At 45.5% G+C, this 18,063-nt stretch overlaps 1 protein-coding gene across 1 annotated transcript in view; it reads left to right on the top strand.

The window, feature by feature from the left end:
• dnm1b (dynamin 1b) overlaps positions 1-18,063 on the top strand; it is a 52,745-nt gene that overhangs the window by 10,752 nt on the left and 23,930 nt on the right. Inside the window, exons 2-11 of the mRNA XM_061259916.1 lie at positions 5,153-5,226; positions 6,575-6,724; positions 7,544-7,747; positions 8,711-8,809; positions 11,220-11,380; positions 11,851-11,993; positions 12,663-12,798; positions 13,658-13,725; positions 15,871-16,009; positions 17,423-17,509. Of these exons, the coding sequence (XP_061115900.1) occupies positions 5,153-5,226; positions 6,575-6,724; positions 7,544-7,747; positions 8,711-8,809; positions 11,220-11,380; positions 11,851-11,993; positions 12,663-12,798; positions 13,658-13,725; positions 15,871-16,009; positions 17,423-17,509 (1,261 nt within the window). The remainder of the gene's footprint in view (positions 1-5,152; positions 5,227-6,574; positions 6,725-7,543; positions 7,748-8,710; positions 8,810-11,219; positions 11,381-11,850; positions 11,994-12,662; positions 12,799-13,657; positions 13,726-15,870; positions 16,010-17,422; positions 17,510-18,063) is intronic.

The following is an 18,063-nucleotide window of genomic DNA, read 5'->3' as shown; positions in this document are numbered from 1 at the left end:
GTTAGAGTTTGGAACCAGCTTGTCTGAAACCTGTTCCAGCATCTCTACACTGCACCTGCGTCCTGTCCCCCCGCTACAATCACTGTGTCTCTGCTCCGCCCCTGTAAAGTAACTGACCATTTCTGACTTAGACCTGTAATCTGTAACCTGTATCCAAGTGTGCTACAGTGTGTTACAAGTTAACATTATCCAGCTGAAAAACTAGGTTTTGAAAGAGCTGGTAGCTTGGTTGACCAGTTCAGAACAGCCCCCAGCTCAACATAATTTGACCAGCTGAAGCTATGTTCGACCAACTTATATCAAATTTGAAGCGATGCTTGACCAACTCATACCCAGCTGGACCAGGTTTTATGACCAGCTTGGTCATGCTGGTTGACCAACTCATACCCAGCGTTACCAACATATGACCAGCTGTGCAGCTGTGCAGCTCCTTGGTCAGACTATTACTGATTATGGAGGGCACCAGTGGCTAGGTGGTGAAATCTAGACATAAACAGCACCAGGCATGCTCAGTTAAAATGGCAGCTATGTGGCATAATGTTTAATGTCCTGGCCTTGTTACTCAGTATTGTGGCAGATCCTCTCAAGTTCTGTCAGATTGGATGGGACGCGTCTGTGAACTGCCATCTTCAGGTCTCTCCACAGATGTTCTATGGGGTTTAAGTCTGGGCTTTGGCTGGGCCACTCAAGGACAGTCAGAGACTTGTCCTGAAGCCACTCCAGCGTTGTCTTGGCTGTATGCTTCGGGTCATTGTCATGCTGAAAGGTGAACCGTCGCCCCAGTATGAGGTCGCGTGCAATCAGGAGCAGGTTTTCTTCAAGGACCTCTCTGTATTTGGCTGTATTCATCCTCGCTCAACACTGACCAGTCTCAATGTCCCTGCTGCTGAGAGGCACCCTTATGGCATTATGCCAAAAGAGTTAAAATTTTTTCTCATCAGACCAAATAATATTCTTCCTCGTGCTCTCTGAGCCCTTTAAATGCCGTTTGGCAAACTCCAATGGGCTGTCATATGCCTTCTACTCAAGAGTGGCTTCTAGCCCCTCTACCATAAAGACCAGATTGATGCAGTGCTGCTGAGGTGGTTGTTCTTTCGGCAGGTTCTCCCATCTCTGCCAAGCACTAAATTCTAGTTTACACATCAATTTTCTGTATCCAATGTTCCTAAAATGGAAGCGCTATGGTAGACCCCTGGAGAGCTTAGATCCAGGTATCCAGTATAAATAAGAAACATACCCTGAATTACCCTCCCCCAGGACTGATGGAAAATAATATAATTCACTAAAGTGAACATATAAATAAGCTTGAGCTAATTAAGCTAAATATCAGCCTTTGATTCCTATAGGTTTTCACAATAATTGTGATGGTTTTCTTGCTTAAGCAATGGGAAACAAGCACCCAGAATGATGGATCCAGGCCCTGCATGTATCTACAGCTATGTCTCTAAATGCCTCCACCACTGCCTGAAGAAGGCTTAGCACCTTGTGTGGACTGTGGACTCATACGCATTCAAACAGTGTGTGAAAAAAGTGTGAAAAAAGCCTCTTCTGTGGGATTGAAGATGGGAGAATATGAATTGGCAGAAATGCAATATAGAAATGTGGATGAACATCAGACCGACTGAGGATTGGCGCAGTGCAACAGACGGTGAAATTGTCCCAATTTTTGCGTCCAGAACAGCTAGCAGACGGGCTAGGCTGTAAGGACCCAATGTGACATGGCGACCGAGGACCAGTGGCTACACGTCACACATTGTTACATAACCCCGGCAATGGCCAGGGACAGCAGCTCAAAGTAGGCTGCGCCCACTGCGCAATCTTCACACTCAAACCATGGTTTAACCATTTCTTGGAATAGTTTAATTGTAACTATGCTGGTATAGTTCAGACTACATAGCAGACTTTCTAGCCCTCTTGGATATGTATTTGAATCCTAAACAATTACGTTGTAGTTCCCCCTGCTTCATAGTCAGCTCTATATTCAATTCAGTTCAGTTAAATTTGTTCAATGCTGTTGACAGACCCTGTTTGTGACAAATATGTTTGAGGGGATATGAGTTCCTGGAAAAAGATATTCTATGCTAGGAACTACATGCATACAATGTTGTCTATGGAATAAGAAAGATGCTTTTCTAAGGCAGCATCTAAAAGCTGAGGAGAATGGGGTGTGCACATCCACAAGTGTGATCCTGGACTGACAGCCCTCCATTTTGTCCCATTGTTCTCTTTCATCTGCAGCTTATGTTAATCATCCTTAAATTCTGAAAGATATGGAAAATGAAGCAATTTGGCTTTGCGCGGGCGAGGACTGAATAAGGTCAATCGCTGATGGTGGTTAAGTGTAGGAAGATGAGTGTGAAGTGGTTTGCAAACCTGCAAACAGGAGTCTGAGTGAATATGTGCAAAATGAGCAGGGAAGAGTGGATAACAAGAAATGATTTTGTGATGAAAATGAGAGATATAACAATGCAAATGCTGTTGAAAATGATGCTATGTATGGATGTGCATGAGTGTGTGTGTAGGTGTTGGCATATGTGTGTGCATATGCGTGTGTATGTGTGTGTATGTGGGCACACACTGGGGTATATGGGGACACTCACAACGGTCTGGGAAGTGGTGTATGTGTGTGAATGAGTGTGTGAGAGAGAGTGTGAATTTGTGTGTGAGTGTGTGAGTGTGTATGCGTGATGTATGTCCACGGTGCGGAGTGTGTGGGATTAGTGTTTGTGGTGTGTGTCACTGCAGTGTCCCCTAAAAGCAGAGCAGTGCCTCTCCTCGCCCACGCATGCAGCAACAGCACAGCACTCATTTTCTGATCAGCTGTAACACTCCCCGACGCATGCTTATTTATCTATCATTTATCATCCCAAACACCACCCCAGTGCTAACACACGCACCCTGCCACTTTCACAGGTGTGTAGCGACTCCTTATTCTCAAAGACACATTGTGTACACAGACACGCACACACACATGCACAATCTCGCACACATTCTATGTTTTGTGTATTGAACTGTAACAGCCCTATCTTGCTGAAAAGGAAAATGTTCATTGAAGCAGTAGATTCACACTGACACACATTTTCAGACTGAGCACAAATGTTTCCTGTCCACAATCTGTCAACTACAGAACACACACACACACAGACTTGCATGCACAAACATATACCCACACACACCCACACACACCCACACACTCATGCACATAAACACACATACACATATATAAACATAACTGCATGCATGCACACACACACACCCCTACATGCAGAAACGCATACCCACACACACCCACACACTTATGCACATAAACACACATACACATATACAAACATAACTGCATGCATGCACACACACACACATACACCCACATGCACAAACGCATACCCACGCACAAACACACAGACCCTCATACACCCTCACATGCATGCATACACGCACAATCATGCACATACACACACACACACACACACACACACACACACACACACACAATCTCAGAAAAAAGGTACGAAAAGTGCCGAAAAAGGTACAAAAGCTTATTGCTGGGGTGGTACCCTTGCCATTGGATTAATAAGGAATTTGTTTTTATAGTACTTATTTATTCCCAAAAGGACAGAACTGTACGTTTCAGGGTACATTCGGGAAATATGTTCCTTAAAGAGCACACACACGCACATAGGCCTACACACATACCCCTGACATGTTATCCTCCCGCCCCCCTCGGGAAGAGGGAGAGGCAGAGCCGCTTCCCCGTCCCCAGCCCGCTGTGGCCATGTGACCCGTTGCCATGGCAGCAGCGCAGCTCTGCTGGTTCATATGCCGCCGGGTGGTGTGGGCCTGGCCGCAGTCTGCTGGGCCTCTCAGCCACCTCTGTGTGCCAGGACGGGCAGCAGACAGGCAGGAAGCGCGTGCTCCCTCTCCACTGGGCACGGCGGCTGTGTCTGAGGCCACTGATAGGAATGCATGTATGCACAGAGTGATCCCTGCGTTCCATTAATCTCTTATTTTTGCATTGATATTTTTAAAAAAGGTTGTTCATGTTGTTTGTAGTAGTTGTGGTAACAATTGTCGTAATCATGTAATTGAAACAACCCGTTGATTGTTAATTGCCTAAGAAGCACCTTTTCATTTTGGTTCCTTAATAAAGACCTTACTGTGTGAGTTGCTGTTTTTTATATTTTAAAGAAGGCTTATTTTAGATAATTATTTACAGAGAACATAATTTTATTTCATAATACATGTCTCTTTTTTGTAGATTTTACACATTAATTTGTCTTCTTGCAGGCAGATGTGTCTTTTATCAGCCTTATTATTACAGTTTCTTTGTTAGATTGCGAATGTTCTTCTGTGCATAAACTGTTGTTTTACAGTGATCACAGTGTGTGTGTGTGTGTGTGTGTGTGTATGTGTGTTGCCACTCACCTGAAGGTAATATTTTCTGCCAAGTCATACTGAAGCCTTATATAGCACCAGCTGCCTAATTGCAGGGTGTTCAGCATGCAGGGTGATATATTGTAGGTAATGGCCCCTTGAGAGACCAGCATCCTGTCTGTGCGGTTGTACTTGCACCATCCCCAAAGAAATAAATCTATTTATACAAGCATGGCCCAAGGCGTTTACAGCCACACAAATCTACATGAGTATGCAGTGTAGCTGCTGTCACATACGGGTTCATATCTCACATGCATTCACACTGGGGCAGACTCATTTGTATACACGGGATAACCCCTGGAGAAAATGGTAACATGCTCCTGACCTTGGGACATGGAGACAACTGAAAAAATAAGCAATTTTAACGTCTGTCCATCCAGGTAATCCCAGACAGCCTCGATCAAGTTTTCATCTGAAAAGTGGTCTATAGCTTAATACATGACGTTATTTAAGAGATGTGAAAACTTCACTGTAACATATATTTTTTTGGAAAATGAAAATAAAATTTGCTCTTTTCTACTGACACACTAATGCAGAAAACCAAAATTAACTAAGTCCAAAGAAAGAAATAAAACTAGGGTACTGTATATTCACGTATATAAAAATATGCACATATTACACATCTGTCTCAGTATCACAAGTATGGCTTCTTCTGTTGCCCGTTCCCTGTCTGTGCCTGAGAAAAGGACAACAAGGACTCAATTTCTTGTGTGTGTTTCAGGGACTTCCTGCCCCGTGGATCTGGCATTGTTACCCGCCGCCCCCTAGTGCTGCAACTCATCAACTGCCCCACAGGTAAGCCTAGTGTAGCGCAGTGAAGCCACAAACGCAACGTTCGAGGCAGCGGAATTGGCGAGCCGTGAGCTATAGGAGGCGGAGAGGCTATCTCCTGTGCCCTGATAATAATGCAGAACCTGTCACCGTTTTCCGTTAGGCTCCCTCCTTTGCAGCTGAGCCTGTTTTATTTAAGCGTGTTGGGAATGTGGGAGTAGTCCTACTGTATCGCCACGGAGCCGTGCAAATTTGGGGAAATGCCTTACGATTGTAACAAAATGGCAAGAGAGTGGCTTTTAGCTTATTATATTTTGTATTGTAAATAACACAGAAATGCAGAGCATATGAAGTTGGTTTTGCTTGTTTTGCTTTTTATATCCTATACAACAATGAAAAAAAACCACAAACAGGCATATAGCGAAAGTAACCTGCCACTGAGTCGAGACAAGGAATGTTTTTACAAGATGTCAGTACTGTGGGTCTTTTCCCTTCATTTAAAGACAAGACATCAATGCTGCCATCTAGTGTGATTCACTGTCCTCGAATGGAGCTAGGCATTTTCTTCCGTCTGTATCTGCTCCGCCAATTCTGTCCGCACCAATTAAACAGCACACAGTAGACAGCTGATGAAGTGAACAGGTACTGCACGGCTTTTATGTACAGAGAAAAGAGACACAAATGGCTGTTTGTCTTTGTGTTATACTGGGATTTACAGCAAAGTGCCCGGGGACTACTTAGTTTCCGTGAGCAGAAAGGGAGTTCTTAAAAAGACAAGATTTATCTCAATATAATACAGGTAACACAATTATTACAATATTCTGTCCTCATATTGGACACTTATAACTGCACGATGATCTTAAATAACAATATAATAGTTTGTGGAGTAGACTGAAAGTAATACTTTGTTCAATATTTAATATTTTTATTTTTATGTATTTATGTAATCCTGAAGCATAATGAATTTATATTATTGAATAGTAATGGATACAACACATCCTATTCAATACAAATACAAAAGTAGAAAACCAAATTCAGTGGAGTGACGGGGGACACTTTGTTGTTGAAGCTTCAGACTGAGGGGGTAGACTGAGGTTTATCATGATGTTTCTTAAGATTCCATAGCATACGTTGGAAGAACGTGGGTATCATGGTTAAATTCTCACAAACAAATATTATCTGCAGTCAATATTTTCAGTTTACAAAAGGTGTCTTTAATTAAATCGTGTTATACACTCAGTGAGCACTTTATTAGGTATTTATAAGACTTCTGCTGCTGTAGCCTATTCAATGAGAGGTTTGAAGCGTTGTGTGTTCAGAGATGCTCTTCTGCATACCACTGTTGTAATGCATGCTTTTTTGCATTCCCCAGAGTATGCAGAGTTCCTTCACTGCAAGGGGAAAAAGTTCATCGACTTCGATGAGGTGCGGCAGGAAATCGAGGGCGAGACGGACAGGATCACTGGGCAGAACAAGGGCATCTCCCCAGTGCCCATCAATCTGCGCGTGTACTCTCCTAATGGTGAGAACCCCTCCCCAACACTAACACATACACGCACCACACACACACGCAAATCCGTGCAGAACACACACCCGCACACACGCAGAACACACACCTGCACACACACATACATGCACCACACACACCCGCACACACACGTACACGCACAACACACACCCGCACACACACATACACGCACCACACACACCCGCACACACACATACACGCACCACACACACCCGTACACACACGTACACGCACAACACACACCCGCACACACACATACACGCACCACACACACCCGCACACACACGTACACGCACAACACACACCCGCACACACACATACACGCACCACACACACCCACACACACGCATACATGCATCACACACACCCGCACATACACGCCCAACACTTGCACACACATACATGCAAAAGACACACCCGCACACATGCACACGCAAACACATACACACACCACACACACCCGCACACACATACCCACACCACACACACCCGCACACACACATACACGCACAACACACACCCGCACACATGCAAACACATACACGCAAAACACACACCTGCACGCACACAAGCTTAACACACACGTACATACGTACGCATACAAACACACACTTACACGCATATACACATGCACATAAACTGTACATTTGTGTATCACATACACATGCATGCATACCACACACACACAAACACAGTTTGTAGCCAATGCTGCGTTGTATCTATCATAGCCAGGTAATTAAAAAGATAATATATTGGAAAATAAATGAATAAATAAGCGAGTAAAAATGATTAATCTCTCACCCCCCTCTCCAGTCCTCAACCTGACTCTGGTAGACCTGCCAGGGATGACCAAAGTCCCCGTGGGTGACCAGCCGGCCGACATCGAGAGCCAGATCAAGGAGATGCTGATGCAGTTTGTGACCAAGGAGAACTGCCTGCTGCTGGCCGTGTCTCCTGCCAACTCTGACCTGGCCAACTCCGACGCCCTGAAGATCGCCAAAGAGGTGGACCCACAGGGTGAGCAGAGCGGGTGACCAGATGTCCCATTTTCCCAGGAACAAGAGTCTTAGCATATTTTAATGGGTTGTTCTGATTCTGCTTGCCATTATCATAGGTTCCCATTGCCTTGTATACCCAGTCCTCAACAGAATCTGGTCACCCTACTTAGCAATAGTATCTTTCCCGATATAGCCATAGACATAAATATACTCTCGTAAATACAGTGTATAAACTGTCAGTACCTCATATGTTCTTATATAGGCATATTCTAACCTCTCTTTCTCAGGAAAGACATGCAAATAGATATCCCTCTTATAGCCTATATAAAAAAGATATGTTACAGCATGTTTTCATGTACAGTGTCCATAATGTTTGGGACAAAGGCCCATTATGTCTTGATTTGCCTCTGATTTTCCACAATTTGGAATCTCACAATCAACATGTGGTTAAAGTGCACATTCTCAGATTTGATTTAAAGGTATTTTTATACATTCTGGTTTCACCATGTAGAAATTACAGTGGTGTTTATACCTAGGCCCCCAAAATGAATTCTGAAGTGGATAGACACATCCTATCTGCTCAGGTTCAAGCAAATGCCTCAAAACTCATTGAGGCTCCTTAATTGGCTGCTGATTGAAAGCAAGTAGACATGTAGACATGGCGGCCCTCCAGGACTGCTTTAAGCAGTCACTGCTTGCAAAGGATAGGCAACAAGATACTAAACCTGACTACTTTCATTTACATTATATCACTGTGTCACAAACATTATAGTGCCCTAAAATGGGGGGACTACGTATATAACTGCTGTAATTTCTACAAGGTGAAGCCAAAATGTATAACAATGCCCTTAAAATCTGACAATGTGCACTGTTTCATTAAAAATCTCAGATTGTGCAGTACAGGTGCAAATAAATAAATGATAGATCTTTGTCCCAGACATTATGGAGGGCACTGTATAGATTTGTATGATTGTCTGTGCAGGTTTGCGTACCATTGGTGTGATCACTAAGCTGGATCTGATGGATGAGGGGACTGATGCTCGAGACATCCTGGAGAACAAGCTGCTGCCACTGCGCAGGGGTGAGTCATGACTTCACACGCTGTCACGTCGCGACATATCGTGACATGTGTGACGTGTCACAACATGCACCACACCCTTCCACACTGCCAGTGTCGAATTAAACAGCGCACAGTGGACAGCACGGAGCACCCGCGCTCTCATTCGCTGGCTTCTGTGTACCTGTGTGTACGAACGAGCCTGTGGGATCCGGACCGGATCTACAGCAAAGCTCCCCAATTTCCCTAACAATGCTGCCCCCTGGTGGCTCTCCAGGTGTAACTGGCTGCAGGACACGGTCTGCGGTTTCCTGCAGGAAGAGAGGAGGCAGACGGGGAAAACTGCGCTTTGATTCCAGTGACCCAGGCAGAAAAATGTATTCCCCCTCCCCCCTGCTGGGCCTGCTGTTTAGTCGCTGGTCTGTGCGGTCAGAGAAAGATCTGCTGATGTGATTTTTCCCCCTACTCCATCCACGGTTGGGTCACAGCCCAGACGTGGCTCTTTAGCACTGGGCGCCGGTCTGTTTTCTCCTCACCATTTTACTCTTAAAAACCCTTTAGCTACTGCTTTAGCTCCTCATTGATAAAATGCGTCTTTGAAAACCTCAAAGCCCGGGTTCAGTCTGGATTTGTCCTTAACGATGACTTACAGTTCAATGCAAATGTCTGTTTTCTTTGTTCGCAAACACGGTTAAAGCAATCGCTAAAGCGTACTCACTGAAACTGAGTTTGTGTAGAAAAAGTGGTAAAATACAGGCCCCAATCTCCTCAGTGGAAGACTATTAGACAGGAAAATGAATGGACAGTAATAAGGTAAAACTCAGCTGTATGTGTGAAGACAATATTGCTTCTCAGAGGAGTCTTTCCTTCACAGACAGTTATGTTATAAAATGTATAGGTTTGTCATTTATAGTGCCTTCCTTGAACTGGGGCAAGGTTTCTGGTCAAGTGACCGTGCTTTGATGAAGCTCTTATGATTTATGATTACAGCGCTCTTGACTCTCCTTTCCTCTTATACCTGCACTGAACCTCAGTCACATGTCGTTTGTCAACTGCCTTTTGTATAGAATATAATATAATGGAATACAAGGACTTTAATAAACTATTTACATAAATGATATTTTAAATATTAAATGAAGTTGACAGAGACAATTCTAATTGACTATTACTATTACGCCAAATTAGAAATGTAGAATTATATTAAGGAAGTTCTAAAAATGAACTTCCATACGTAAATTACATAGAACGACAACATGAATCCAACACAATTACATATTTCTGATTGTCATGTCAGAATGACCAGGTCTGATTGTCGTGTCAGAGTGACCAGGTCTGATTGTCGTGTCAGAGTGACCAGGTCTGATTGTCATGTCAGAGTGACCAGGTCTGATTGTCGTGTCAGAGTGACCAGGTCTGATTGTCGTGTCAGAGTGACCAGGTCTGATTGTCATGTCAGAGTGAGCAGGTCTGATTGTCATGTCAGAGTGACCAGGTCTGATTGTCATGTCAGAGTGACCAGGTCTGATTGTCATGTCAGAGTGAGCAGGTCTGATTGTCATGTCAGAGTGACCAGGTCTGATTGTCATGTCAGAGTGAGCAGGTCTGATTGTCATGTCAGAGTGACCAGGTCTGATTGTCGTGTCAGAGTGACCAGGTCTGATTGTCGTGTCAGAGTGACCAGGTCTGATTGTCATGTCAGAGTGAGCAGGTCTGATTGTCATGTCAGAGTGACCAGGTCTGATTGTCATGTCAGAGTGACCAGGTCTGATTGTCATGTCAGAGTGAGCAGGTCTGATTGTCATGTCAGAGTGACCAGGTCTGATTGTCATGTCAGAGTGACCAGGTCTGATTGTCATGTCAGAATGACCAGGTCTGATTGTCATGTCAGAGTGAGCAGGTCTGATTGTCGTGTCAGAGTGACCAGGTCTGATTGTCATGTCAGAGTGACCAGGTCTGATTGTCATGTCAGAGTGACCAGGTCTGATTGTCATGTCAGAGTGAGCAGGTCTGATTGTCATGTCAGAGTGACCAGGTCTGATTGTCATGTCAGAGTGAGCAGGTCTGATTGTCATGTCAGAGTGACCAGGTCTGATTGTCATGTCAGAGTGAGCAGGTCTGACTGTCATGTCAGAGTGACCAGGTCTGATTGTCATGTCAGAGTGACCAGGTCTGATTGTCATGTCAGAGTGAGCAGGTCTGACTGTCATGTCAGAGTGACCAGGTCTGATTGTCATGTCAGAGTGACCAGGTCTGACTGTCATGTCAGAGTGACCAGGTCTGATTGTCATGTCAGAGTGAGCAGGTCTGACTGTCATGTCAGAGTGACCAGGTCTGACTGTCATGTCAGAGTGAGCGGAGTGTGAGAGTTCCCTGTGTCTCTGCGTAATGGCGGCTCATTGCTATCCTCCTTGTGGCCCTGCTCCGTCCCCTACAGGGTACATCGGGGTGGTGAACCGCAGCCAGAAGGACATCGACGGAAAGAAGGACATCACGGCGGCCATGGGGGCGGAGAGGAAGTTCTTCCTCTCTCACCCGGCCTACAGGCACCTGGCCGAGCGCATGGGCACGCCCTACCTGCAGAAGGTCCTCAACCAGGTGAGCACCCCACAGCCAAACAGGTCGCCCAACCCTGTTTCTCATGATGAAGCAAGGATAACTGAAACTAGCGTGAATTAATTTGGCCTTCAGCATAAAAAAAATAAAATTCTCTTTTATTGGGTGCATATTTCGAGACTTATATTATAATTATAAGGTTTCTAACTGACATTTCTGACAAAATTGAGTCATGTTGTTTATAGAGCACTACATATACAGTGTGTGAAGTTTTACACTAAAATACTGTTTAAAAGTATGAAAAATTTAAATGTAAAAGGTTGCACCTGCTTGGAGCCCATTCACTTTGGTATCTTTGAAGCTCAATATCTCAAAACCAATCAGAGCGCAGATGGAAGCTTATAATTCCAAGGTCACGGTTTTGCTTTGAGACTTCTGTAAGAGGACTGTAAGAGGCCTATCGCATTACTTCAGGCGCTATTTCTAAACCAATCTCTTACGTCCTCTTGCAGCAACTGACCAATCACATCCGAGACACCCTGCCTGGCCTCCGTAACAAGCTGCAGAGCCAGCTGCTCTCCATTGAGAAGGAGGTGGAGGAGTACAAGAACTTCCGCCCCGATGACCCTTCCCGAAAGACCAAGGCCCTGCTGCAGTGAGTCACCTGTAGCTGCCATCTTAACCGTCAGCCGCAATGACAGTTTGTGTCACTGCTCAGTCACTATATCTCACCCGCTTAGTGGACGAGCCGCACTCTGCCGACTTCATGCCCATATAAGGGCTTCCCTTTTCCCTACTGTGCAGTCTCTGGCTCAAAATTGTACAAAATGGCGGTGCTCGCGCCACATAGAAACTGGAACCCTCTTGATTAATGTGATGAGAACAAGACAACCGGGAAGCAGAAATAAAACAGTTTTGGCTATCATACAAAATTAGGAATAGTAAAACACACAAGCGCGATAATGACAATAGGCAGCATACATGGACAATTAGAAATCACAGGGAAGTAGGGAGGGCAGGGGAAAGGTGCCGCCTGAAAAGGTGAGTCCTCAGTCTGCACTTGAAAGTGGTCAGAGACTCTGCTTTTCTGCCATCCACAAGAAGGTCGTCCCACCTCCGTGGGGCCAGAGCAGACAGCAGTGTGAAGTGCAGGTGCTGAGAGGGCGAGGCACCAGGCCTCCTGAGGCAGCAGAACAGAGAGGGTCTGGCAGGCGTGGGGGGTACCGACTGTGTGTCAGGCCGCAGTCCGGGATTGTGTTTTAGTTTGCACGTGAGGAACAGGGTGACCACTGCGGTTGCTGACACAGATACTGTGTGTACGCAGGATGGTCCAGCAGTTCGCGGTGGACTTTGAGAAGCGCATCGAGGGCTCCGGGGACCAGATCGAAACCTACGAGCTCTCAGGCGGAGCCAGGATCAACCGCATCTTCCACGAGCGATTCCCCTTCGAGCTGGTCAAGGTGCGGATAAACACACACACACACGCACACACACACGCACACACACACACACGCACACACACACAAAACATAAACAGGGCTGACACGGTATTGCCTTAACTTTGCCATTAAGCTTGTCTGTCTCTGTGAAATTCACCACACTAACATTCCTCCATAAGAGCACTATTATTCTGAGAGTGTCTGTTACAGTGTTTTTTTTTTCATTTTTGTTAATGTTGTTGAAGTAACGCAGACTCAGCGTGTTCCAAACACCAAGTTAGCTCACGATGTTCCTAACAGTGCAACTTCCAGGATGAGTCAGTAAGAAATTACTTCCAGAACACACTTTGGATTTGTGTGTGTAAAGTCTGATTCCTTCTGTTTTCATTAAAAGTTGGTACGAGTCACATATGCGATCCATTTCAGCATACAGTGACAAGGTGATGGTGCCTCCCTGTGACAGTGTGATGCTGTTGCTGATGAGAGATGACACACTTCAGTAGTGCTGCTCAGAACATTGTGAGCTAACACGGTCTTCTGAACACAGGGCAGTTGTGTAGTTATTTGTAGTTTTCTCTATAATTATTGCTCAATTTCACATCAATTTTTTAGTGTCTGGGATAGCCAATAAGCAACCACAAGCATAAACCACATTCCTCAGGAGAAAAACTAGCATTGAATGGACCTTAAATTGTGATGGAAGTGGCCACTTCCCTGTGTTCAGAACACAGTGATACCGCTGGGTTTTTTATTATCAGAGGTTAAAATAAACACCATAGAAAGCTGTGTTAGAGTGACCCAATGCGTGTGTTTAGCGTGTGGGCCCGTAGGCCAGCTGTGCACTTGCTCATCGGCTGTGTGTCTTCCTCTCTGTCTGCAGATGGAGTTCGATGAGAAGGAGTTGCGCAAGGAGATTAGCTATGCCATCAAGAACATCCATGGCATCAGGCATGTTCTCTCCTGCTCATCAAAGCCATTCCTACCTGCCCCCCTCTGCCCTAACTGCCCCCACTGTCCTACCTGCCCTCTCTCTGTGGTACATGCCCCCCCCTTCACTAACTGCCCCTCCTTCTGAATGAATTTCCCCCCTCTGCACTACCTGCCCTGTCTCTGCACTAATTGCCCCCCTCTGCACTACCTGCCCTGTTTCTGTACTAACTTCCCCCAGCTGTACTGTCTGCCCCCCTCTGCACTACCTGCCCTGTCTCTGCACTACCTGCCCCCCTCTGCACTACCTACCTGCACTACCTGCCCACACCTATGCACTACCTACCTTGTCTCTGTACTAATTGCCCCCCTCTGCACTACCTGCCTACATTTCGGTTCTAGGTGCAATGGATGTCATACTGGGATATATTTAGCCATGTTATGAGGACAGGACTGATAATAAAATGGCTTCTGTATTTGTACAGTAATGAGGAATTATTCACAGACCATTTAGAACAATGTTCTGTACTTATGGAATACTGCCCGTGTATTTATTGCTTTAAGTGGCTGTGTTATTTTCCACTCTGCAGCCGTTTCGGAGGTTAAAGCCCTCAGAAGTGCTGTTTGTATTTCTACGGTGCTGCTGAAACACACAGGGCTGATTGAACAGTGAATCTCCGGGGTCTAGAGAGAGATGGCTGGGCACAGGGAGGAGGGGGAGGCTGGACTGGCTGCTGATAAGGCCCATTTTGTTGCACTTCCTTTCGGCTGAGACACATTTATGTATGTAAACGTGAAGGGGACCACTTGGCACAGGAACCTGTGGCCTTCAGTGGCTCTCTCTCTCTCTCTCTCTCTCTCTTTCTCTCTCCCTCACTCAGTCTCTCTCTCATACTCTTTCTTACACAGTCTCTCTCTCGCTCTCATACTCAATTCTCTGTCAATCCCAATCTCTCTCTCTCTCTGTCTCTCTCTCCCTCTCTTGTTCCCCCCCTCTCTCTCACTCAATCTCTCTCTCACACTATTTCTCTCACAGTCTCTTTCTCTCTCAATCCCTGTCTCTCTCTCTCTCTCTCTCTCTCTCTCTCATTCTCTCTCCGTCAGTAGTCCCTCTTTCTCTCCTTTTACATCTCAGCCCGCCATGATCCACATATGGAAAACGACACACCAGCAAGGAAGTGAAACTATTTAGCCCCCCTCCTTCTCTTTCCACCCCTTCTCATCTCTTGCCCTGTTTTTCAGGCACATTGGAGGCCCCGGGGTGGGGGATGGGGCTGGATACCGAGACCCAAAAAGAAAATAATTTATCAAACTATATTTGACCTGTAAATTAATGTGATGGAGCTGGATATGACAGCGTGATGGTCTTGAGGTGTGTGTATGTATTCACACATGCTCGCGTGGTTGCCTTCGGTGTGTACTGGAACGGTCCTGAGGACTGCTTCCTTAGCAGAGTGTGATCTGACAGTTTCATGCAAAATGGAGGCTATAGCTTCAGATTCCATTTCTTCCTGTCAAAGCAAGGGCCGACAATCGCACACAAGAGACCACCCGGTTGCCTTCGCCGTAATATTTTACACATAGAGTCAAAGGTTTGAGCACCAATAAAAGAACAAACAAACAAAAAAACAAGCTCATTAAAATGCCAGCGTAAATGTTTATGGCATTAGTGGAGAAAACAAGGCAGGTTTCTCCACTACAAAACACGACAGGTCTGTTTCTAATTTAAGTTCCTCCGAGCTGGCTGCTTTCTCTCTGTCCAAACGGATCACGTGGTCTACATGTTCAGACCAGTCATAAACCTAAAGAAAAAAAAAAACCTCGAAAAAGAAAGAATTAAAAGGCAATAATGGGATAAAAACGGCAGACCTGCCGCACTGAGTAAAGCAGAGATTAGCTAAACTCCTGGCTCAAGATGAAGACACGTGCGAGATTTGGCTGTTCCTAAAAGATGATATCACTGCGATGTCATTAACGTGTCCCACGTTCTATCAATACATCGTACGTAACTTTCAGAACCACAACATCGTGTTGCTGTTTATCTGCGACAGTGATAATCACAGTTGATTGCTTTTCATTGCTTTTGAATTTTCCTGGCACTTATTTCCTCTTTTTTTTGTGACCTTCTCTCCCTCCTCCTCCTGGGCTGTCGGTTCTGCCGGTCAGAACTGGTCTCTTCACTCCGGACATGGCCTTCGAGACCATCGTGAAGAGACAGATCGGGAAGATCAAGGAGCCGTGTCAGAAGTGTGTGGACATGGTCATTTCTGAGCTGGTCAACACCGTCAGACAGTGCACCAAAAAGGTGAAGCACTTGCTCTTCGCTTTATCACCATCGCCTTACTCGTTCATCCTCTGCCTCTGAGTTGAGATTTGGGCGTCCGCAATGCCTGTGAGAGGGCTGTGTGACTTGGAGTAAGCAGACCTGGGTCAAACACGTAACTGTTTTAGATTCAAATACTTTCCTATGCCTTACTGAGCTTGTCTGGTGTATTGGAACCAATGAAAAACTCTCAAAAAGTGCAAACCCCCACCTTCTGGTCCTCTTGGTTGGATCAGTTGCACCAGGCAAGGTCAATCACGCACAGAAAAGTACAAAACAATTACGGAGTAATATTTGTAGGTGTTTTATTTATTTATCTATCCTCACTAGAATGCTAATGTACTCTTTTATTCACTGCATTTTAAACACACTGCATTTACTAGCTGATCGTTTTCAGCACTCATGAGGTCAGTTTGAGGGAGATTGTTGAGTAGCATTGCTCTGCATTCTGCTGCATTGCCTTTGGGACAGTTGTGCAGAGAGAAGTTTGGCGTTTTGAGGTATTTTCCGGTATTTTCCGAGACATGAAGTCTCAGGCGTCCTGCAGTGTGTGAGTTTCATTTCAGCCATTAAAGCTGCCTCTCGCATGGGAAGCCTTGGGTCCAGATGCGAGAGACGCAGCTGTGCACTTTGTTTCCTAGAGGAATCATAATAAGACATGGTGCAATCGTTATTCAGCCATTCTGGTGCTGTCCAACCTGTTATCAGCTGTTTCCCAAACGGTTGCATTCTCGTAGAATTCCTGCATTTTTTCACACACAGCCCATCCAATGCAGGCTAAATTCCATGTGCAGCATTATAGTCTCAAGTACATTACATTACATTATTGGCATTTGGCAGACGCTCTTATCCAGAGCGACGTACAGTTGATTAGACTAAGTAGGAGACAATCCTCCCCTGGAGCAATGCAGGGTTAAGGGCCTTGCTCAAGGGCCCAACGGCTGTGAGGATCTTATTGTGGCTGCACTGGGATTAGAACCACCAATCTTGCGTGTCCCAGTCATTTACCTTAACCACTACGCACCCATATAAATAACGCAAAATAAAGTTGACTGAGTAAATCCTGAAGTTGAACAGTGTGGTGCTGGAGCTACGGGGGTGACATTACTTGAGGAGGTACTGCAAGAGGGTTGCCAGTTCCAAGTGTGTCAAAGTGTCCCTGAACAAGACACCTAACCCCCAATTGCTTCCAGCAAGCTTGCATGGCAGCCAGTTGGCGTGAATGAGTGACATCAATTGTAAAGCGTGTACACCCATTTACATCTACACCTATTCTGTGTATTATTCCACATTCATGCTCCTCTTCTTATTTCAGCACACCCAGTTGTGTGAAAATGCTGTGTGAAAATGCTGTGCTCGCCTGTGCCAGCCTGTGCTCTGCTCTCGTGCCCACAGCTGGCCCAGTACCCCATGCTGAGGGAGGAGATGGAGCGGATCGTCACCCAGCACATCCGCGACCGCGAGAGCCGCACCAAGGACCAGGTCAGCCACATCTGATGCACTTACCTAACACGCATATCCAGTGCACTTACCTAACATGCATATCCAGTGCACTTACCTAATGCCGCATATCCAGTGCACTTATCTAACGTGCATATCCAGTGCACTTCCCTAACGTGCTTATCCAGTGCACTTCCCTAACGTGCTTATCCAGTGCACTTCCCTAACGTGCTTATCTGGTGCACTTACCTAACATGCATATCCAGTGCAGTTTCCTAAGGTGAATATCCAGTGCACTCACCTGCTGTAGCATGCATACCCAGTGCAGTCAGCTAACACGCAGACTCAGTCAACTCACTTGCTGTGAGATGCATGCCCAGTGCACTCCATAACCAGTGCACTCACCTGACATACATACGCCAGTGACCTCACCTAACATATAAACCCTGTGCACACACTTACATTACATTTATTTGGCATGCATTGCCTTACCTAAGGTGCGTACACAAATGCCCCTATAGCTGCCATCATAAAGCTAGGCCAACACAAAGGCATCTTTTTGTTAGTAAAGTCTATTTATATGTAAAGGACTGGTG

This window comes from Conger conger, chromosome 11 (genome assembly GCF_963514075.1).
Source record: "Conger conger chromosome 11, fConCon1.1, whole genome shotgun sequence".
Taxonomy (NCBI): Eukaryota; Metazoa; Chordata; class Actinopteri; order Anguilliformes; family Congridae; genus Conger; species Conger conger.
Note: the sequence above shows the minus strand (reverse complement) of the source record. Positions and strands in the feature narration are given on the sequence as shown.